Below are 19250 nucleotides of genomic sequence, written 5' to 3' on the forward strand. Positions count from 1 at the left end.
GTAATGATTTTGGTGAACACACTTGTTTTTGTTGTCACTCTCTTCATCTCTTTATGTCTGTAAATTTTCATAAAAAGCACTTCGCGTGAAAGTTGTTTTACATTGTTTTACTCCAACACCACCTAGTTTGATAAGAAACATTATATTGACTTTTATTACTATCTATATATAATAGATAAAAACGCAAATTGGAAAAACAATGTCAGATTCTAAAACTCCAATGCATCTGAAATAAAACAAGTACCACCCAACCTGCGTCAGACATAGTTTGATACTATTGCTGTGGCAGAAAGTTGAAATATGCTTCTAGCTGAAGCAGAGCACTACTGCTGAAGCCATTTTTCTGCATCAGCAGAAGCAAATTAGGGGATTTCAACTAAGGTGCTGTTTAACTGGATGTGATTATAAATGTAGTATAGTTCAAAATATATTTAGTTAAAAATACATTAATTGTAGTAATATTTATTTTGTTTAATCGGATATAGTAGAAAGTACATCAATTATAAATACTTTAATTATGTGTGGTTGAGAAGTGTATTTACAAAAAAAGTTTTATTAATAGGAGGGTGAGATTACCTCCCACATAGCAAAAAAAAAATTATTTTCTATTTGGCAAAGTAAGCTTATCTTTCTTTAATGTTACTCTCTCCAACTATTACAATTGGAATTGCGACCAATTTGGATACAATTCTAACGGCTGCATTTGAGCCTTTTCGTTCAGTTCCAACTGCAATAATTAGATTCCAACACGTTCAGTTCCAACTGCAATAATTAGATTCCAACGCATGAAACCAAACGATGAATTTGTATTTGCATGCAGCTGCGGCGAACCAAACAGCCCCTAAATGCCATTCATGTTCCCACAAACAGCTCCACATAAAATAGCAATTATGCAAAAGAAATTTCCAACCTACACAAGGCTCTACACAGCCTAGAATAGATTGAAAATATTGGTAGGATTCAGTAACAAATATACTAACAATGCACATCACCAAACAAGTAAAGGCTCGTTGTGTAAAGATCACAGCAAGATTGGAAGGAAGATGCACGAAAACGGGACTCAGGATGAAGCAATTATCTCCACTGAAAATTGAAGAATTTGTGTATATATATATATATATATATATATATATATATAAAAGTCCAATGTAAGATCTTGAGGGCAGCATAGCACTAGAGTATAGTCCAGGCCCAATCTCGCATCCCTCTTAACCAAGCTCTCGGAGCATGAGAATAGCTCGTTTTAAGTTCCTCCCACAAAAGAAACAAAAAAAATTGCAGTGTGTGACCAAAAATGCTTAGGAGCAAGTCCAGAAGCACCTCAAAAAAGACTTGGAAAAACATATCGACAACATACCGATCATCAAAGTACCATCCCTCCCATAAGAAACAAATCTATACAACTCAGGTCAAAAACCAAAAAAAAAAGGAAAGAAGAAATCCTAAATATTACCATTTAACAGGCTTTACATTAATTTTTTTCTGGTTTTCTTTGTTTTCTTTTTCTTTTTCTTTTTCCTTTTTTTTTCCTTTTTTCTTTTCTTTTTTTTGGTTTTTTTGGTTTTTTTTTGGTTTTTTTTGTCTTTTGTTTTTTTTTTTTTTTTTTTTTTTTTTTTTGGCTTCTATTGAGGACTAACTTTTTGAATCTAAGAAAGGCAAAGACTTTCCCACAAAGTCCTCCCTCCCTCCGGAAGTCGGCCTGGGCAATAACAGCTTCTATCTTAAGCTTATCCCCATTTTCCAATCTGATCTTTAGACTCAGTCGCATCGCCACTTTCCGCTCAATTCGACTCACCAACATGCGGCCCACTGCTTATGGTCCTATGTGTCGATCCTCTTGAAGATACACCAGTAAGAACTTGAACTTGGTTTGTTGAGCTGCTTGCGTTCCGAGCCCCCTCTTCCAGACCAACACTTTGCAAGTGTCCAGCAAGGTCATAATTCGATGGCGTCGGAGACTGAGACCGCGAAGTAGAACCATAAGGATTTGATGATGGCGGTAGTATCCAATTCATCCAATCGTTTCGCCTCCTTATTTTCTCACCCTGCATGAGAGAACAATATTACGGTAGCAGAAAAACATAATGAAGCCCAAAATTATTAGAAAAAAGCTACCTGTACACCTATTATAGGATATATATATATACCTCTTAGACTTCATCAAAAAACCCCTTTTGGGCTTTTAGTATTTAGAGAAAAAGAAAATAATAAGACAAGTGAGTGTATCTTGGGCTTTGAAAGGCTAGGGTGTAAAATTTATACCAATAAAGTAGGTGTAGAGGTAGCATTGCTCAAATTATTATATGGATGTAAGGGGAGGAAGCAGGGGCATGTGCCCTTGGTTAGTTATTGAAATTTCTTTTATACCTATACATATATTACTATCATGGCCCCCTGCTTAGATTTTTTTCTTTTTTTTAAAAAAAATGTACATCTTTCTTCCGTCTGAACCAACAAAAGGATATACTAATAAACTGGAACAGAAGAGTCAATCAGAAGTACTCATCTTACTTTGAGAATAAAGTTGCTAAATTATCAAAATTTTAAATTAATAGAAGAAGATTATATATATATATATATAGAGTTGAGCTAGAATACTATCGGTAGCAAATGGACTCCGTTGCCACCCATTTGTTTTTAATGATGGAGCCTCCAAATCGATGATCGACACCGTTGAATATGATCTATATCACTTGAAGTATCTAGAAATCAAATTTTATACTTTTCTGATATTGTTCTCTTGTCCATCAAGTGGGCGTAAAAATGAACGACTGAAAATGAATATCCTCTAAAAGGTGATGATAGGAATTTTGTAATTAAGATCGAGAGTATAGATCTTATTCTAAATAGTTTAAAGAATTTTCTAACCAAAATTCAATTGATTTGGATAGCTTTACACCGTTAAACGAGAAAACGTCTCATATCTACCATTAAAATTACAAATTTTGAAACCCTTTGATCAATAGGTCAATAATGTCGAAAAGATTTGAAATTTGGTTTCTAGATACTTCAAGTGATATAGATTATGTTCAACGGTGCCGATTGTCAATTTAAAGGCTCCATCATCGAAAACAAATGGGTGGCAACGGAGCCGGTTTGCTACCGATAGCATTCCAGCTCAACTATATATATATATATATATATAAAGAGAGAGAGAGAGAGAGAGAGAGAGAGAGTAGAGCTACTATGCTATCGGAAGTATAGAGGATCCGGTGCTTCCGATTTTTTGGCCCTTAGATCAACTCCTTTAATCATTTATAGCCTTTGAATTAATACTATTAACCTATGGGGCCACTCAACCCTAGGGGTACTACACAACCCTGGGGGGACTGCAATCATCCCAACCGTGTAATTTTTGATCCAATTGTCAAAAAGTTGAAAGTACCAGATTCTCTATCCTTCTGATAGCATAATAGCTCTACACTATATATATATAGTTGAGCTAGAATACTCTCAAAAGCACCAATGAGGTGGTGCTTTTGAGTTTTTAACCATTGGATGGAGGAATGTAAGGTTGTGATGATGGTGGTAGGTGGTGGTAGATGGAATAGTGTTTGATCCAATGGCTGTTAGTAATCAAGAAGTAGATCCAAGGGTTAGAAATCTAAAAGCACCAATGGGGTGATACTTTTAAAAGTATTCTAGCTCAATTCTATATATATATATATATATATATATATATATATATATATATAGTCTAAATAGGATGCTTCTAATACCACCAAGCGTTTGGTGCTACTAAATTTTTCGCCGTTAAATTTATCACTTTGATCATTTTATTCGTTAGATTATGCTATTCAATCAAACCACTAACTTAATCCCAGGGAATTACTAACATCATAGCCACACGTCCTTTCAAACAAAAGCCGAAATAGCACCAATGACTTCGTATACTATAAGAAGCATTTCAGCCTAATTATTTATATTTATAGAGAGTGCAGCTATGATACTTGTAAAAGCACCAAGCACTTGGTGCTTGTAAGTTTTTTACCGTTAGATCTACTCTTCTGATCATTTTCAACCATTAGATTATACTATTCAACCAACTACCCACTCAACCCTACGGGGCTCACATCATCTTAACCGCATATCTCTTATTTCAATGGCTAAAAATCTATAAGTACCAATAACTTGATACTTTTAAAAGTATAGAAGCTCAATTATATTTAAATATATATATATATATATAGAGTTGAGCTAGAATACTATCGGTAGCAAATGGACTCCGTTGCCACCCATTTGTTTTTAATGATGGAGCCTCCAAATCGATGATCGACACCGTTGAATATGATCTATATCACTTGAAGTATCTAGAAATCAAATTTTATACTTTTCTGATATTGTTCTCTTGTCCATCAAGTGGGCGTAAAAATGAACGGCTGAAAATGAATATCCTCTAAAAGGTGATGATAGGAATTTTGTAATTAAGATCGAGAGTATAGATCTTATTCTAAATAGTTTAAAGAATTTTCTAACCAAAATTCAATTGATTTGGATAGCTTTACACCGTTAAACGAGAAAACGTCTCATATCTACCATTAAAATTACAAATTTTGAAACCCTTTGATCAATAGGTCAATAATGTCGAAAAGATTTGAAATTTGGTTTCTAGATACTTCAAGTGATATAGATTATGTTCAACGGTGCCGATTGTCAATTTAAAGGCTCCATCATCGAAAACAAATGGGTGGCAACGGAGCCGGTTTGCTACCGATAGCATTCCAGCTCAACTATATATATATATATATATATATATATATATATATATATAAAGAGAGAGAGAGAGAGAGAGAGTCCGGCTACTATACTATCGATAGTACCAAGCTCTTGATACTATCAAATTTTCTGCTGTTAGATCTACCCTTTGATCATTTCCATCCATTAGATTACACTATTCAACCAACCATCCACTCAACCCTAGGGACTACTATCATCTTAACGCACATCGCTTTATCCAATGGCCGAAAACTCGATAGCACCAAGCGCTTGGTACTATCGATAGTATAGTAGCATAATTCTATATATATATATATAACAAACATGATTCAGATTGAATATTCATGGTCTGGTTTGTTAGTAACTCTTTTATTTTATCTGACTTCTAGTTTTCCCCTACTAAAGAGATTTTCTAGCTCTGCCCCTGTATATGTGAAACAATAAAAATAGGAGTATTGTAGTGACAATTTGATCACCGGAATAAATCAAAGCCTTAGTGCCCGTTTGGTCTCGCTCCTGGATAATTTCTCACTCCAGTATGCAGAAGCTTCCAAAAAGTAGTAGGCTAAATACAAGTATAAAGCTTTTGAGGTGATGGAAAACTTAAATTAAAGCTCCCTTTTGAAGCTTTTGTTTTTATAGCAGAGAGAGTTGTTGAGGAGATTTTGCTGGAAAAGCTATTACGGTTTCTTTGAATAGTTCTAATCAAACAGCACTTCTGCAAAAACTCTAACCAAGCCAAGTAGGCTGTTTATAAAGTAATTCCACATTAGATGGCTAAAGCAAATTAGTTGAAAAACTGTTCATCTGTAAGACACTATAGAAAAATATCACAAGAAGTCTTCGTACTCCAATTACCTCTACTTCCAGAATATCTGAGCCTCTTATGGTATCCAGTATGTATGACAGATTGGTTGCTAATTGCTTGACCTGCACATCATAATAAAGGAAACAAGTGCTTTATAAAGTTTATTAGATAAAGATATTCAAGTGCAATCATAAAATATAGATACAACAGTAACTAAATTAAGATAGAGGAGAAAAATGCTATAGTAATACATATTAGAAAAAGCAACACATCACAGGAAAGTATGACAATGTTAAAGAGAAAAGGTTAGAAATCACCATCATAAGTTTCATAAAGCCCACACAACTTTGCCATTTAATTCTTACAACTGAAAGAACAATTAGCAAATCAGAAAAATCGGATGAAAGGACTAAGCTAATCTATATAAACAGTAGTCAACCCTTTAGAAGTCAGTTCTAGATGGGGTTTTTCCCACGGAAGTACCAAATTTTACCAGAACATCATGAAACACACAAAGAAAAAGCAAACAACAATATGGAGAAGGAGATTAATTGTGAAGAATAGCATAGAGAATAGTATTAGCTCCACTCTCAATAGTGTAAGCCTCTTAAAGAAATCCCTCTCACACACAAACACCTGGAAAACCTCCAGGTAATTGCGCTATTTATCTCAAGAGACAACCACCATGGCACATAGTAGAGCCTATATATAACCATACAATAGGCTATCCGCATCACAAGAATCTACCTAGGACTGACTCTCCGCGGACACTTGTCTCACTAGAAATCACCCTTTGACTAGAAGCAAAATTAAACTGCACACATAACAGTGCTGAACTCATTAGCAAAGGGCTAAAGAGGGGTTAGCCAGGAACCAAGGCACCGGGAGGGAATACCTCAAGTTTAAATTCCATTCAACCTGAAAACAAACCAAAAGGTACCCCAAGACTTGGAAAAACTGACATGATTGGGCAAAATGGCAAGTTCCCATGAAGGGAGCTACTGTATATGCAAAGCGCAGAAGAACCAAAAAAGCAAACAAAAAAGTAATGTCAAGTGTACTAGCCTAATTCCACTTGTATGAGACATAAAATAAGCATCTTTGATCGAACAGAATGACAATTTAAGCAACCTAATAGGTTTCACAGATTTGTACTTCACATCATGACATCCAACAAAATTATATTATTCTAGCTGTTAGCTGTACGTCTTATCTAGAAAAAGGATAGTTAATCAGTAATGGAGCACAAGAAAACTTCAACGAGAACCAAATATAAACAAGCTGGTTTTCAAATAATAAGATGGTTCAACATTCAAGGACCTGAGGAATAAGAGAGATATCTGCATGGCTGCAACAGTCTGGCTATCAAGAGAATTGACCAACTAGCCCAGGTCACTAAACTTGCATGGAGGCAAATGAAAGTAATGCCATGATGAGTTCATAGTAAGGTAAACTTGAAACGGCACTGTAGTTCATTTGTGTCACTTAGGACTACTTAGATCAGTGTTTCCATTTTCCTTACGGAAACCAACAACTCTGCTACAATTCAGAACACACACTGCACTTGCGCCCATTAAAACCACCTATCCTTATATAAGCTAAAGGATTTAGATCAAGTTTTGATTCACTAAACCCCCTCGGCAACCCAACCTCCCCCCCCGCCCCCAACCCAAAAACAACTCCGTCCTCTCCATTCTCCGCTCTGCTCCTCCGCCTCTACGTTTATATCGCAAAAGGATACAGATCAGGTTCTCCATCCTCTTCTTCCTCCATCATTATGTAGCTCAAGGGTTCAGATCAATTTTTGAGTCCAATTAAAATCCATTGATGCCCTCCAGCCACTCTTCTTCTTCTAGATTAGGGTTGTTGGGGGATTTTAAAAAGTGCACATGCGGTACACAACTAAATGCTTACTAAGTTGACGGATAAACTTTACTGAAAATGGGAACACATAAGTGGTACAAAACTACAAACGAAACAACAGCACAATGAAGCAACAGCAAGGCCCCACTTCGAAGTTTACCCTTCATATTAATATATGTCATATTTTATGATATTACAAGAACTGGTGAAAGGATAATAATTCTTGGTTCTTTACAAATTTCAAAAGAGTGAAATGAATACAAAAGAAAAGTCTTAACATTTCAAGTAGCCAGCAAACCAATATAAGATATCTACCAAAATTTATGTTAACTGCACGATCCCATTATGAAGTTTACCCTTCCTATTAATATATGTCGTATTTTATAATATTTCTAGAACCTTGTGAAAGGATCATAGTTCTTGGTTCTTTACAAATTTCAAAAGAGTGAAATGAATATAAAAGAAAAGTCTGAACCTTTCAAGTAGCCAACAAGCAAATATAATGTGCTTGAAAACCTATTGACATCATTGTTTGAACAGGCGCGTGCCTCAGCGCCTAGGAGCGAGGCACGCGCCTCAGCACCTCAGCAATAGTAGGCCCAGCACTATTGTTGAGGTGCGCGATTCAAGGGCGCTTTGCAATATTTAAGTTTAGAAGGATTTTGAGTTTAAGTTTTTGGGTTCTCGGGTTCTAAATTTGATTCTTATATCTAAACCGGTTAAGATACTAAAAGAAATCCTAAAATAACCCAAAAAAACCAAAAAAAAAAAACCAATTGGATTAAGTTAGAAGGATTTTGGGTTTAAGTTTTCAGTTTGTCGGGTTCTGAATTTGATTCTTATACTTAAACCTGTTAAGATACTTAAAGAAATCCTAAAATAACCCAACAAAACCAGAAAAAAAAAAAAAAAAAAAAAAAAAAACAGCTGCTCGCCCCCTCCTCTCCCCTCTCGTGTTCTCCACATCCTGCCTTTGTCGCACCGTGCACCAACAGCAGCAGAAGCAAGCAGCAGAGACCAGCAGCAGCAGTAGCAAGCAGGAAGCAGCAGCGGCAGCAAGAAAACAAGCAGCAGCGGTGCAATGCAAGCGATGAGGATGAGAATGATGCTTGAAGAACGACCAAATGAGAGTATTGGCACCACAATCACTTTTAAGTTTTAAGTTGAAAGTTGAAAGTTGAAAACTTGAAATATATATATATATATATATATATATATATATATATATATATATATATATATATATATATGTCTTAAATTTGAGAACCTATATGCATGTGTGTTTTTACTTTTTGATGATTATTTTAATTTTGTATGGTTATTTTGGATTTTTTTATATAGAATATCAAACTAAACTAGGCTTAGTAAATGTACGCCTCGCCTTCTTGAGGCCGCGCCTTGCACTGCGCCTCGCACCTAGGCAGCTAGGCTCCCGAAGCGCCTCGCACCTCTTTGCGTCTCGCACCTTTTCAAACACTAATTGACATCTGCCAGAATTTATGTTGAAGTCTCCCAGAAGTGCTCTCTAAGAAGGTTGCTACACTAACAATGGTTAGGCATAGCTTAGAAGAAAGAATAGACAAGGCTAAAACAGGATCTTTGAGCTAAGACATCCGAGTACTAATTTGTAAACAAACCTTGTCGGTCGGCTGAAATTGTAAAACGTGGCCACAAACCTTCCAAAATGAACCAAAATGACCAAAAGATAGACTTTGTAGGAGAACTTTGTGTTTACAGCAGCCACCAGATGTTCAATAAATGGAACAAAAATAAGACCAAAAGATAGACTTCCTAGGAGAAATTTAAATTTGCAGTGGCCACCAAAAGTTCAGCGTAATAGGAGAGAAAGTACCATTATCAAAGCCTAAAATTCATTTACTGGTCCAAGCAACCATATGAAAATCATTACTTGAAACTTTCAAACTGAATCTTTGGGAACAAAATCAAATATAGAGCAACATCCCCTACATAGGATATGCAAAACAAACAGTTATATGTTACTCTAGTCAAATACTAAAAATACCCATCCTACTCCATATCAACTTAATTATCATCCAACAGCACAAAAATAAGAGGTTGAACCACTAAAAGCTAATGCACTTCTTCCTCATTGTCTCTTAATCACTTTCTTCAAGCTCCAAATAAACATCTTTCATTACTAATTCTAAAAATTGCATGAATTATAAACTAATAAGGGATTCTTCATTAACAAAAACTGTAATTTCCTACAATCATAAAATAAACTAAATAATTGTAGTAAACCATTCTAAATAGGTTTGGAGTTTCTTATTGCTTGTACTGCTGGAAGCTGATAGGGGATATAATTTACTCCACTGACATGGAAGTGTACCTGATCAGGAAAACCATATGCTAGTGCTTAATGCAAAAAATCAACAATATAGTGAGCAATCCAACTTAATTGCACTCACATAGCTAACAGAAAAAGTAAACACTAGAAACTGATCATTTCTATCAATTTACGTAAGCTACCTTGAGTGTGACTTCAAATATAAGTTTGTAGTGTCATCTTTCGATGTGCATAATCCAAAAGTCTTCTTACACTGAACAAGAACTTAAGTGTAAAAAACATTCTTACTTGTTTAAACTCTAAATTAATTGTGAGTTGTGAATAATCACAATATAGTTCAACAGAGAGCATCAATAGGACATCTGTGCAAAAAAAAAAAAATTAAATAGCAAAATTATCAGCAAAAAGCAAGAAATCAGTTTTAGAACTAAAACAGGTAATGTAGTTACTCTGAGATGCAACACAAAAAAGTAAATGGCACACAGTATACATAGAAAGATGAAGTAATGGTGAAACATGAAGTCTCACTGGTAAATAATATACCAGGAATGAAATCCAGAACCAGTAAGTACTATCTCAATATAGTACCAACCTAAACATATCATATGCCAGAAAGTCTTAATCAGAAGCTTAATCAGAAGCTCTAAACAGACATAAAAGTCTTACATATAAATCTGCACATAAGTTAAATTTTTTAGCTTAATATGCTACTAATAAAGATGATTCAAACTTCTTTATTATTCAAACTTCATAGTTTGAAAGATAAGTGAATCCTTCTTATTAAGAGGGCCTGTATACATAATTGTATTTGGAATACAATCCTATCAAAATAAGCTATGTTGCAGTTTCAAGAAAAATCATATTCAACCAACTCTGGCCCTGTTTGGCCGCATTGTGCGGCCCCCTCGTGGGCCGCACCACGCGGCTTATTGAGAAAGCTCCCCTCAGGGAGATTTCTCAAAAACGCACTTTCACGCGGTCGCGCTCCGCCAACACACGCAAGATCGCGCGGCCAAACAGGCACTCTATACAACTTACTTCGAAAGCAATGGTTTTACACACCAGATCAAACATTTAGCTAGGCATTATAAAAGCCTGGTAAACTCTACTTGGAAGTGGAAAAATAGGCACGATAATGTAAATATTGTTACTAAGCATGCTATCACTCTAATTCACTGTTGTCCTTTTCAAGTGAACTATCAAGTATTAAATATGGCTTCACTGGATTGTTGACAACCTTCACAGAAAGGAAGCATTAATTTTAATCATTACAATTACTTAGACCATAACCATGCATAGCTGATCGCATAGCCACCAGAGACTCATGACAACCAAGGAAACTACTGGCACATAATTTGTCAACGAATATATAGCAAAAAATATATATTAATGTGCAAGAATTATTTTAAAGCAATGTATAGAATTTTTCAAGGCAACCTAGATTCTAAGACCCACAATTTGTCAGCCAAAACAAAAGGCTGTTTTATAACCTTCCAAGGCATAAATAATAGAAAGCCCCTCTTACCCCTTCCACATTGATGAGGTCACTTAGACCCAACAACATTTGAAAACTAATAACTGCTAAGTAAATTCAAGCTCTAGTTTTGAACAAGGTGTAAAAGGCAGGATTTTAGAATGTTAGAGAACTACAAGATTATAAGAAAGAACAAAGCATATCAAAATACACTAGCTATTTATGAAACCATTGGAGAGGACAATTTCATTATGATATGACTATCCAATGTGTGACAGATTGAATCAGTGTAAGATTTAATATGTATATACTTCCTAAATGTGTAAAGATAATCAATTCTCAACACTTGCTTCTAATATTGCAAAACTTCAAAATTCTCTTCCAACTCTCAGTTTTGCAAAGAAAAAAAATTCCTTGTAGAGTTGCTTGTCAATACAATCTATATTGTAATTTTTCTAACACATAAAACTGTGACTATGTTTCATCAGCATCAATTCAAATAGAACGTAATACAAATCCAAACATGAATATCCAACTAACAGAAATCAAGAACCATAAATTGGTTCTTCAGTAAAAATAACATAAATCACCTTTGTTAGTTCATTATTACAAATCTTCCAAAAGTTACTGTGGCAAATTCCTGTGATGTTTACATGACTACTTTATATTATCACCATAAATCATTGAGGCAAGCCGCAAAATATATGTTGTTTAGCTGAGTAAATTTTTTCTTGCTGAAACAAAACAAAAAGGAACCTGTTTAAATATTTACTTCACAGTTAAACAAACCAAAGAACAAATAAACAAACCAAAGGACCAATAAAATTTTTTTAAAAATCAGTTAGCTTTCCTGGTATCTAGTGGATATCTTCCATTGTTGTCTGTTAGAGCGAGCCTGCATGCAGTCGACACAAATGTTGCACCACTATTTGCTAACAGGAAAAACTTACTTGCAGAGTTCTTTTTTACAAGGGTAGCAGTTACTTTGTTACAGACCAAAGGAACAATGCAGTTCTTTCATCAAGATGTACTGTATAGTTAAAAGCAACATTACTATCATCTGAAGAATTGCATTCTCTCGTCTGTGATCCCATATAGGTCTCAAAGCCTCAAACCATGAATTCTTAACATCAAAATCAATGTGGCGAGATATGAACATTCTAAGACGCCTAGGAAAACATCATTAGCTGTTGCACATATATATACCTGATGTTACTGAATAGTGGAGCATTCTGGCAAGAAATGTAATATGTGATTCGTAAATGATCCTTTTTTCTTATGCTTGCAAGTTCGTAGTGAGCATTACGAACCAAAGGAATGATTTCATTCTAGTGCATATGATCTAGAGGGTGTAAATGAGCTCACTGGATTGGGAATTATTCCAGCTTGCAGCAAGATCAGTCATTTATCAAACGAGCCAACCATAACTTAGAATTTCACGCAAGATTTTTGGAAAGAGGCAATTTTTGGAAAGAGGCAATGTACATAATAATAATATACTAACTTTATGCCCCACAAGCATAACTCTTAAGTGAACCTAACAAGCCAAGCTCCAGCTAACACGATAATATTGTGAAGCGAGTTCTAATCAATTTTCCCACATTCAAATCAACCTTAACGTAGCCAATTAGGCTCTTTCCAAGCAAACTGAGCTAAGCTCGCCAGTTTACAGTTTACACATTGTAAGATACAACATCCAGTTAGAAGTTCTTAGCACGAAACCCGTACAAGAGGATATCAACTTTCCTATCAAATGACAAGCAATACATTGCTAGAGTTAATTTTTCAGGAACAAGAATTAGTTTTCTAATTTACTCAAGTACTTCGTACGTAATGTATGTTTTAACCAATATACTTACTGAACATTGAGAGTTAACTCCGTTCAACATAATAAACTGACAGAAATCAAAGTACACAATATACGGTCACCACAACAGAAATTTCATCTGAAGAGATGATATAATATTATATGAAAATATCGGAAAATATCATTTTATCAGCTTTGTGTCCAAGAGAGAGCTTTAAATTATCCTCTTTCCACAAGAAGTCAGCGATAGATAGCCTATCAATTATATCTTCTGGAAGAAAATGAACATATAATGTAGGTAAGAATCCAACTTCAGAATTACTAAGACATAGAAACATAGTGGTCCAACACTGAAGCAGCAATTATAAACAGAAAGAAACTCACTCGATTGAAGTTAGCAATAAGAGAGATGGGAACCCATCCGTGATCATCCATTTTTTGCCGCAAGTATAAGTCTCTACACAAATTCTCAGAACTGCAAAAACAAAAAGGAACAAATAATCTTCAGAAACAAAACAAAATAAATATATGTCAAAACTCAATTTATTCAAAAATTCACACGCATCAATACCTAAAATAGTATTCTATTTGCTTCATTAAAGCATGCTGATGATCTTCTGGGGTAACAACCACCGTAGGGCCCATGACCGGTGGCACTTGATGAGCAACATAACCGATGTTTTTATACGACTCAAACGGCGGGTATGGTGGGATATAATACATAGGAGAATGAATTTCTGACATGCAGACCAACAAGCATAAAAAATCAAATCTATTCCTAGGGATGAGAAAGAACTAAAAGATAAGAGTTAACCTGTCTAGCTTACCAGGAAAGCCCATCGGGCTGATAAAAGACCGGACTTGTGGAGGAAAGCCCATAAAGGGTGGCGGAGGTGGCGGAGGTGGAGGCGGCCTCAGGAAAGGAGGCGGGGGGCCGTGCTGCAGGTGAGGCGGCGGCATTGGTTGTGCATCTCTGTAACTATAATTCCGCCGGTTCCCAAACCCTCCACCACCACCATTATGGCCCCTCCGATTGCCCCTGGAATGGTGATTATCAACACCTCCGTGGGGGTAAATCGCGGAGCCACCACCCCCCCGAGGGCCATGATCCGAACTATTATTGCTCCTATTCCGAAAGTTTCTCGCCGTCTGCTGCGATGCCTCTTCCATAGTGGGCTGCGGATGGGGCGGCGGTGGTGGCGGGGGCGGGGATCCCCCATTGGCCAAATTGCCACCTCCACCTCCACCTCCACCTCCACCTCCACCTCCACCACCACCACCACCCCTCCCTATCGGATTTGAGTGATTAGGGTTATGTTTCTGGCGTGAAGTACTAGCAGGACTGGGAGTAGAACTAGGGTTTGGATTATTCATGTTCTGCTTAGGAGGAGGAGGTGTGATTGCAGGCCCCTACAATAGCACAATAGATCAACAAACGGGCATCAAAAGTAATGGAAAATTACAACTTTTTCACTCTAATTGGTATAAAAAATTAAAATGCAACAGAGAAATAGCTAGATTCGCACCGGGGGAGCGGAGATCGATCCATCGGAGAGGGATTTGAGGGAATCGGAAGAGGAGAGCTTAGGAGAAGCCCTAGCGGACTCAGAGAGCGCCGGCCAAGAGACGGCTCCCATCACGGCGCCCACCTCGCTCAACCCGTTCGACGAAATGTTCCACGCCGATCGCCGCCCCCTGGCGCCGCCGATCCCGTCCTCCGCGCCGTCGAACGTCGGCCTCCGAGCGGGATCGCCGGCGCTCTCCGCCGCGGGAGCCGGAGCCGCGCGATCGGACGCGTGCGGCGCGGGGATCGCCGCGTCCTGCGGCGGCGAGGAGGCGGGGGCGGCGGACATGGAGGCGAGGGGTGCTAGGGTTAGGGTTAGGGCTAGGGCTCCCGATCGGAGGGAGGCGGCGGCGGTGCCGCGGAGGGAGGGTGTAGGGGAGGTGGTGTATCGGAGAGGCCCCTATAAAATGGAGGGATCGGTAATAAAAGTAAATACGAGGGGGCTTTGTGCAAAATCACCAGTAATGCGGATGCGGAGGCGGAGGGGATCTGATGATCCAACGGGAGGGAGAGCACGGCGAGGGCGCTTTCTCTCTCTCTCTCTCTCTCTCTCTCTCTCTCTCTTGTTTCTCTCTCTTCGTTTTTTCTCTCTCTCTCTCTTCCAATTGAGGAGCTTAATAGACAAAGAAGACCCTGCTGTTTCTGGGATATTTTCCTTTTTATTTTTTTTTCCTTTTTCTTTTTTTTTTCTTCTTCTCTCTTTTGGAACGAAGATCACCTCGGTTTTCTTGGAAGATTCCTGCTATGTACGACACATGTCTTTTCATTCTAGCTATTAGACTTTGTTTGGAATTGCTGAAAAATTACACTGCGTGCAGCGAAAAAAATATTAATTTAAAATTAAAATTCAAACTGTATTATATGATAGAATTACAAAAAATATGCCATGACACGTATGCGGAACACACTATTGCATACGAAAATAAATATAACATAATTTTCACACAATTTCAAACGAAAACAGAGTGTGATAGAAAAATATTATTTTTATGTTCGTATGTAGTATCGCCTTATATATTTTCTCTCTCCTCCATTTTATCTATTATTATTGGGCCAATTTGGTATTCAGCTCTATATAACGGTAAAAAGTAAAATAGATTTGGGATGAAAGCATAGAGGAATATGCTTCTATGTTTTTTAGTAGGGCTATATGCAGAACGCGATATTAGGTACGAAAATAAATATGATATTTTCTCACTGGACAACGGAATCTTAAAAGAGCTTCAATACCAAACGGGCCTTAGTCTTGTTCGGAAGTTGCTAGAAAATTTGTGTTACATGCGATAAAAAAAAACATGAAGAAAAAACATCTTACTATTTATTTTTTTGGGTAAATTGCACTGTTACATCTTAAACTTTAGGTAGAGTTTTAGTTTATCTCCCAAACTCTTAAAATAGACATTTAACATCCTAAACTCTAATGTTTTATTCATGTTACCCCTTCCGTTAGTTTACCGTCAAGCTCCGTTAACAAAAAACTGACGGAAATATTAGAGTTTAAGTGTTAGATGTCTGTTTTATGAGTTTGGGGGGTAAAATGAAACTTCACCAAAAGTTTAAAGAGTAACAATGTAATTTAGCCAATATAGAATATGTTATTTATGGATTGACTACTGACACTCAAGTTAATAATCATGCGAAGTTTTGAATTTATACTTTTTTATCCTAAAATAAATTATAGTACAAAGTACCCTACATTTTATCATATAAAAGCTAAAAAAAAATTAATTAGAGTGACTTAAAAGATAAAAAAAGAGAGACACTAGCTAACTAGCTAGCTACGATGCTCGAACACCCTACTCTCTAGGTGTACTCGCTAATGTTGTTGATTTATAATAAGTATCCTCACTCGGATATAGAGATTTTAATTCTCAGTTAATTTTCTGTAGTATTCATTTCTTGTCTTTATCTCTAGAAATATTGTCCTAAAGAATATACTTACTTTTTATAAAATTATGTAAATTAATAAAATTACTAGTGAAATTACCTACGCATTGCGGCTGACTAATACTATAAAAATAGAAGATTGATAAAATAAAAATTTTTAAATTTTTTGACTTGCCATAGGACATCAATAAATACAAATAGTATCAGAAAAAAGAGTATAAATAGATCTTATTTTACTTGTTTTTGTAAAAGCGATTAGTTTAGATAACAATAAACTATGTGAACGTATTAATTGAAAAGTGGACGGGTGTGAAGACGAAGCATCGAATAGAGATAAGAGGTGGGAAGGCGAAGCATCAGAAAGTGAGTAGGGGAGAGAATGCAAGGGTAAAAGAGGAACCGACTTGTGACAAATTTTATGAGAAATAATGAATAGATATAGGTATAAAAGTATAGATAACCTAAAATCAAAATTTTATACTTTTTTTAACCAATTAGAAAATTTGAATATAAATTATTTTATAATAAATTAATTTTTTAAAAATAAAATTACTGATGTTAAATTAAGAGATACTAAATATCATCTCATCCTTTAGGAATCGGCCGCAGATGCTGCATAAGCGATCTAATCCATTTGCTTTTTGTTATTTTTTAATATTTTTTAAAAACTATCTCTTTAATATAATAAAATATTTTTTTGTAATTTTTTTTTCAATAATCAAATATTTCTGTTACTCCTAAACTTTTGGTGGAGTTTCACTTCATCTCTCAAACTCATAAAGTAGATATATAACAACTTAAACTCTAATATTTTATTTATATTACCACTTTCGTCAATTTTTGATTAATGAAACTTGACAGAAAACTGGCAAAAGTAATAATATGAACGAAATCTAAGACTTTAACATATGATATGTTCATTTTAGAACTTTAAGGATAAAATAAAATATTAGAGTTTAAGGTATTAGATGTCTATTTTAGAAGTTTGGGAATTAAAATAAAATTCGACCAAAAGTTCAGGAAATAACAGTGCAATTTATCCTTATTCTTTTTGTAAATGAGTTGATTAAGATATATTTTTTGCGGCACCATTTAAAAAGGGAAAGCATTTCTTGATGGTGCAATTCTATTTTGCGTAATAACAAATTTTTAATATTTGTCCTTAAGTTAGAGACAAAAGAGATATTTTAACCTTTTGCCCTTCAAATAATATATTATTATCAACTTTTTTTATTTGTCCTTAAGTTAGGAACAAAATAAATATTTTGACACTTTTTAATTCTGTAGAAATTTAATATGGGTTTAAACCCGAGATATCTTATCGGGCAACTGGATTTTTTTTTAATAACGGAAAATTACATGAACGGTATATTTGGAAAAAAAGAAAAGAAAAGAAGAGTAGAGTATATAAAATATTTCAAAAGTTTGGAGGGGTATATAGCATAGGGAATTAGGCTGGAATACTATCAACAGCACCAAGCTATTGGTGTTATTGATTTTTTAACCCTTGGATTGAGAAATGTGCGGTTAGAATGATGTGGGCCTTCTAGGGTTGAGTGGGTGGTTGGTGGAATAGTATAATCCAACGAATAAAAATAATCAAAAGATTAAATCTAACGGTGGAAAACTCGATAGCTCCAAACCCTTGGTGCTATCGATAGTATCCCAGCCGGACTCATAATATAGGTAATTATTTCTATTATTAAATATCTCTACTAAGCTGACAACTTATCAAACTTATCATCGGAAAATTAATTTTCAAAATTTTAACAAATTTTTGAATAAAAAGTAAATAAAATAAAATGATATATCACGCACTTAATAGAGAATTAAAAAAATAAGGTGTAAACTATAAAATTTAAACTATATTTTCAATGAAAGGATCAAAAGATAACGTGTGACTGAATTGTCTCGCACGAAATGGTTGAGGGTGACATTGTCAATTTTTTTGATTTAAGTAATGTTTAAAACTCTCGGATTAATTTCATACAAATCCCTGCACATATAGTAAATTGCGAATATGTTTCTATAAAGTTTAACTTTCATATATTGTTCCTACAAAAGGCTTAATGTTTTTAAATATGTTCTTTTTGTTTGTTACTGTTAAATTTCCGTCTATTTTATAAATAAAATAATCTTTTTATCATCACAAATATGTCCCTCCAAAAATTATAATGATATAACATAAGAGGTGTACAAATACCAAAAACTAACTAGGGTTGAGTATTTAACCTATAGTTAATTAAATTTTTCTAACAAATTCTAAAGATAGAGACATATTTGAAAACATTAAAACTTTTACAGAAACAATATATAAAAGTTGAATTTTGTAGGGATATAACTGTAATTTACTATGTTTATAGGGACCTGTATGTAATTAACCCTTAATTTTTTTTGTCCCAGATAAAAATCATTTATAATAATTTTATATATTTAGAGGTGTATATATAGTATCTAATATTTTTTATTTGAAATGGTATTTGTGAAATTTTAAAACTTTAGAGTGTTACACGTTTGAAATTTCCCTTTTACTTATCATTTAGTAATGTTTTTTTCAGGTAAAAAAATATTCTCAGTTCTAAAATAACCTACTCAACTTTTATTCTTTTGATTTACACTCCTATATAATCAATATTTTTTAGGATAAATTTCCAAGGAGGCCCCTAACCTTCTATCGATGTTTTAATTGAATCCCTACGGTTTTAGTTATTGAAATTCGGTTCGAAATCTTTTACCCGAGTTTTAATTGACCCTTTAACCTTCTAACCACCGCAATCAAAAGAGACAGATTATTTATAATCCAGCGAGTTTATAATATATTTA

At 35.1% G+C, this 19250-nt stretch overlaps 1 protein-coding gene across 1 annotated transcript; it reads right to left on the reverse strand.

The window, feature by feature from the left end:
- LOC109713054 (la-related protein 1B-like) lies at positions 1596–15156 on the reverse strand. Its single transcript, XM_020237008.1, has 6 exons — positions 14503–15156; positions 13804–14386; positions 13548–13713; positions 13361–13451; positions 5575–5646; positions 1596–2045 (listed from the first exon to the last, which is right to left on the reverse strand). Exons 1-6 carry the CDS (start codon positions 14827–14829, stop codon positions 1782–1784), a joined length of 1503 nt encoding a protein of 500 aa, XP_020092597.1. The 5' UTR covers positions 14830–15156; the 3' UTR covers positions 1596–1781.

The sequence above is a fragment of the Ananas comosus genome, linkage group 7, assembly GCF_001540865.1.
Source record: "Ananas comosus cultivar F153 linkage group 7, ASM154086v1, whole genome shotgun sequence".
NCBI classification, from domain to species: Eukaryota; Viridiplantae; Streptophyta; class Magnoliopsida; order Poales; family Bromeliaceae; genus Ananas; species Ananas comosus.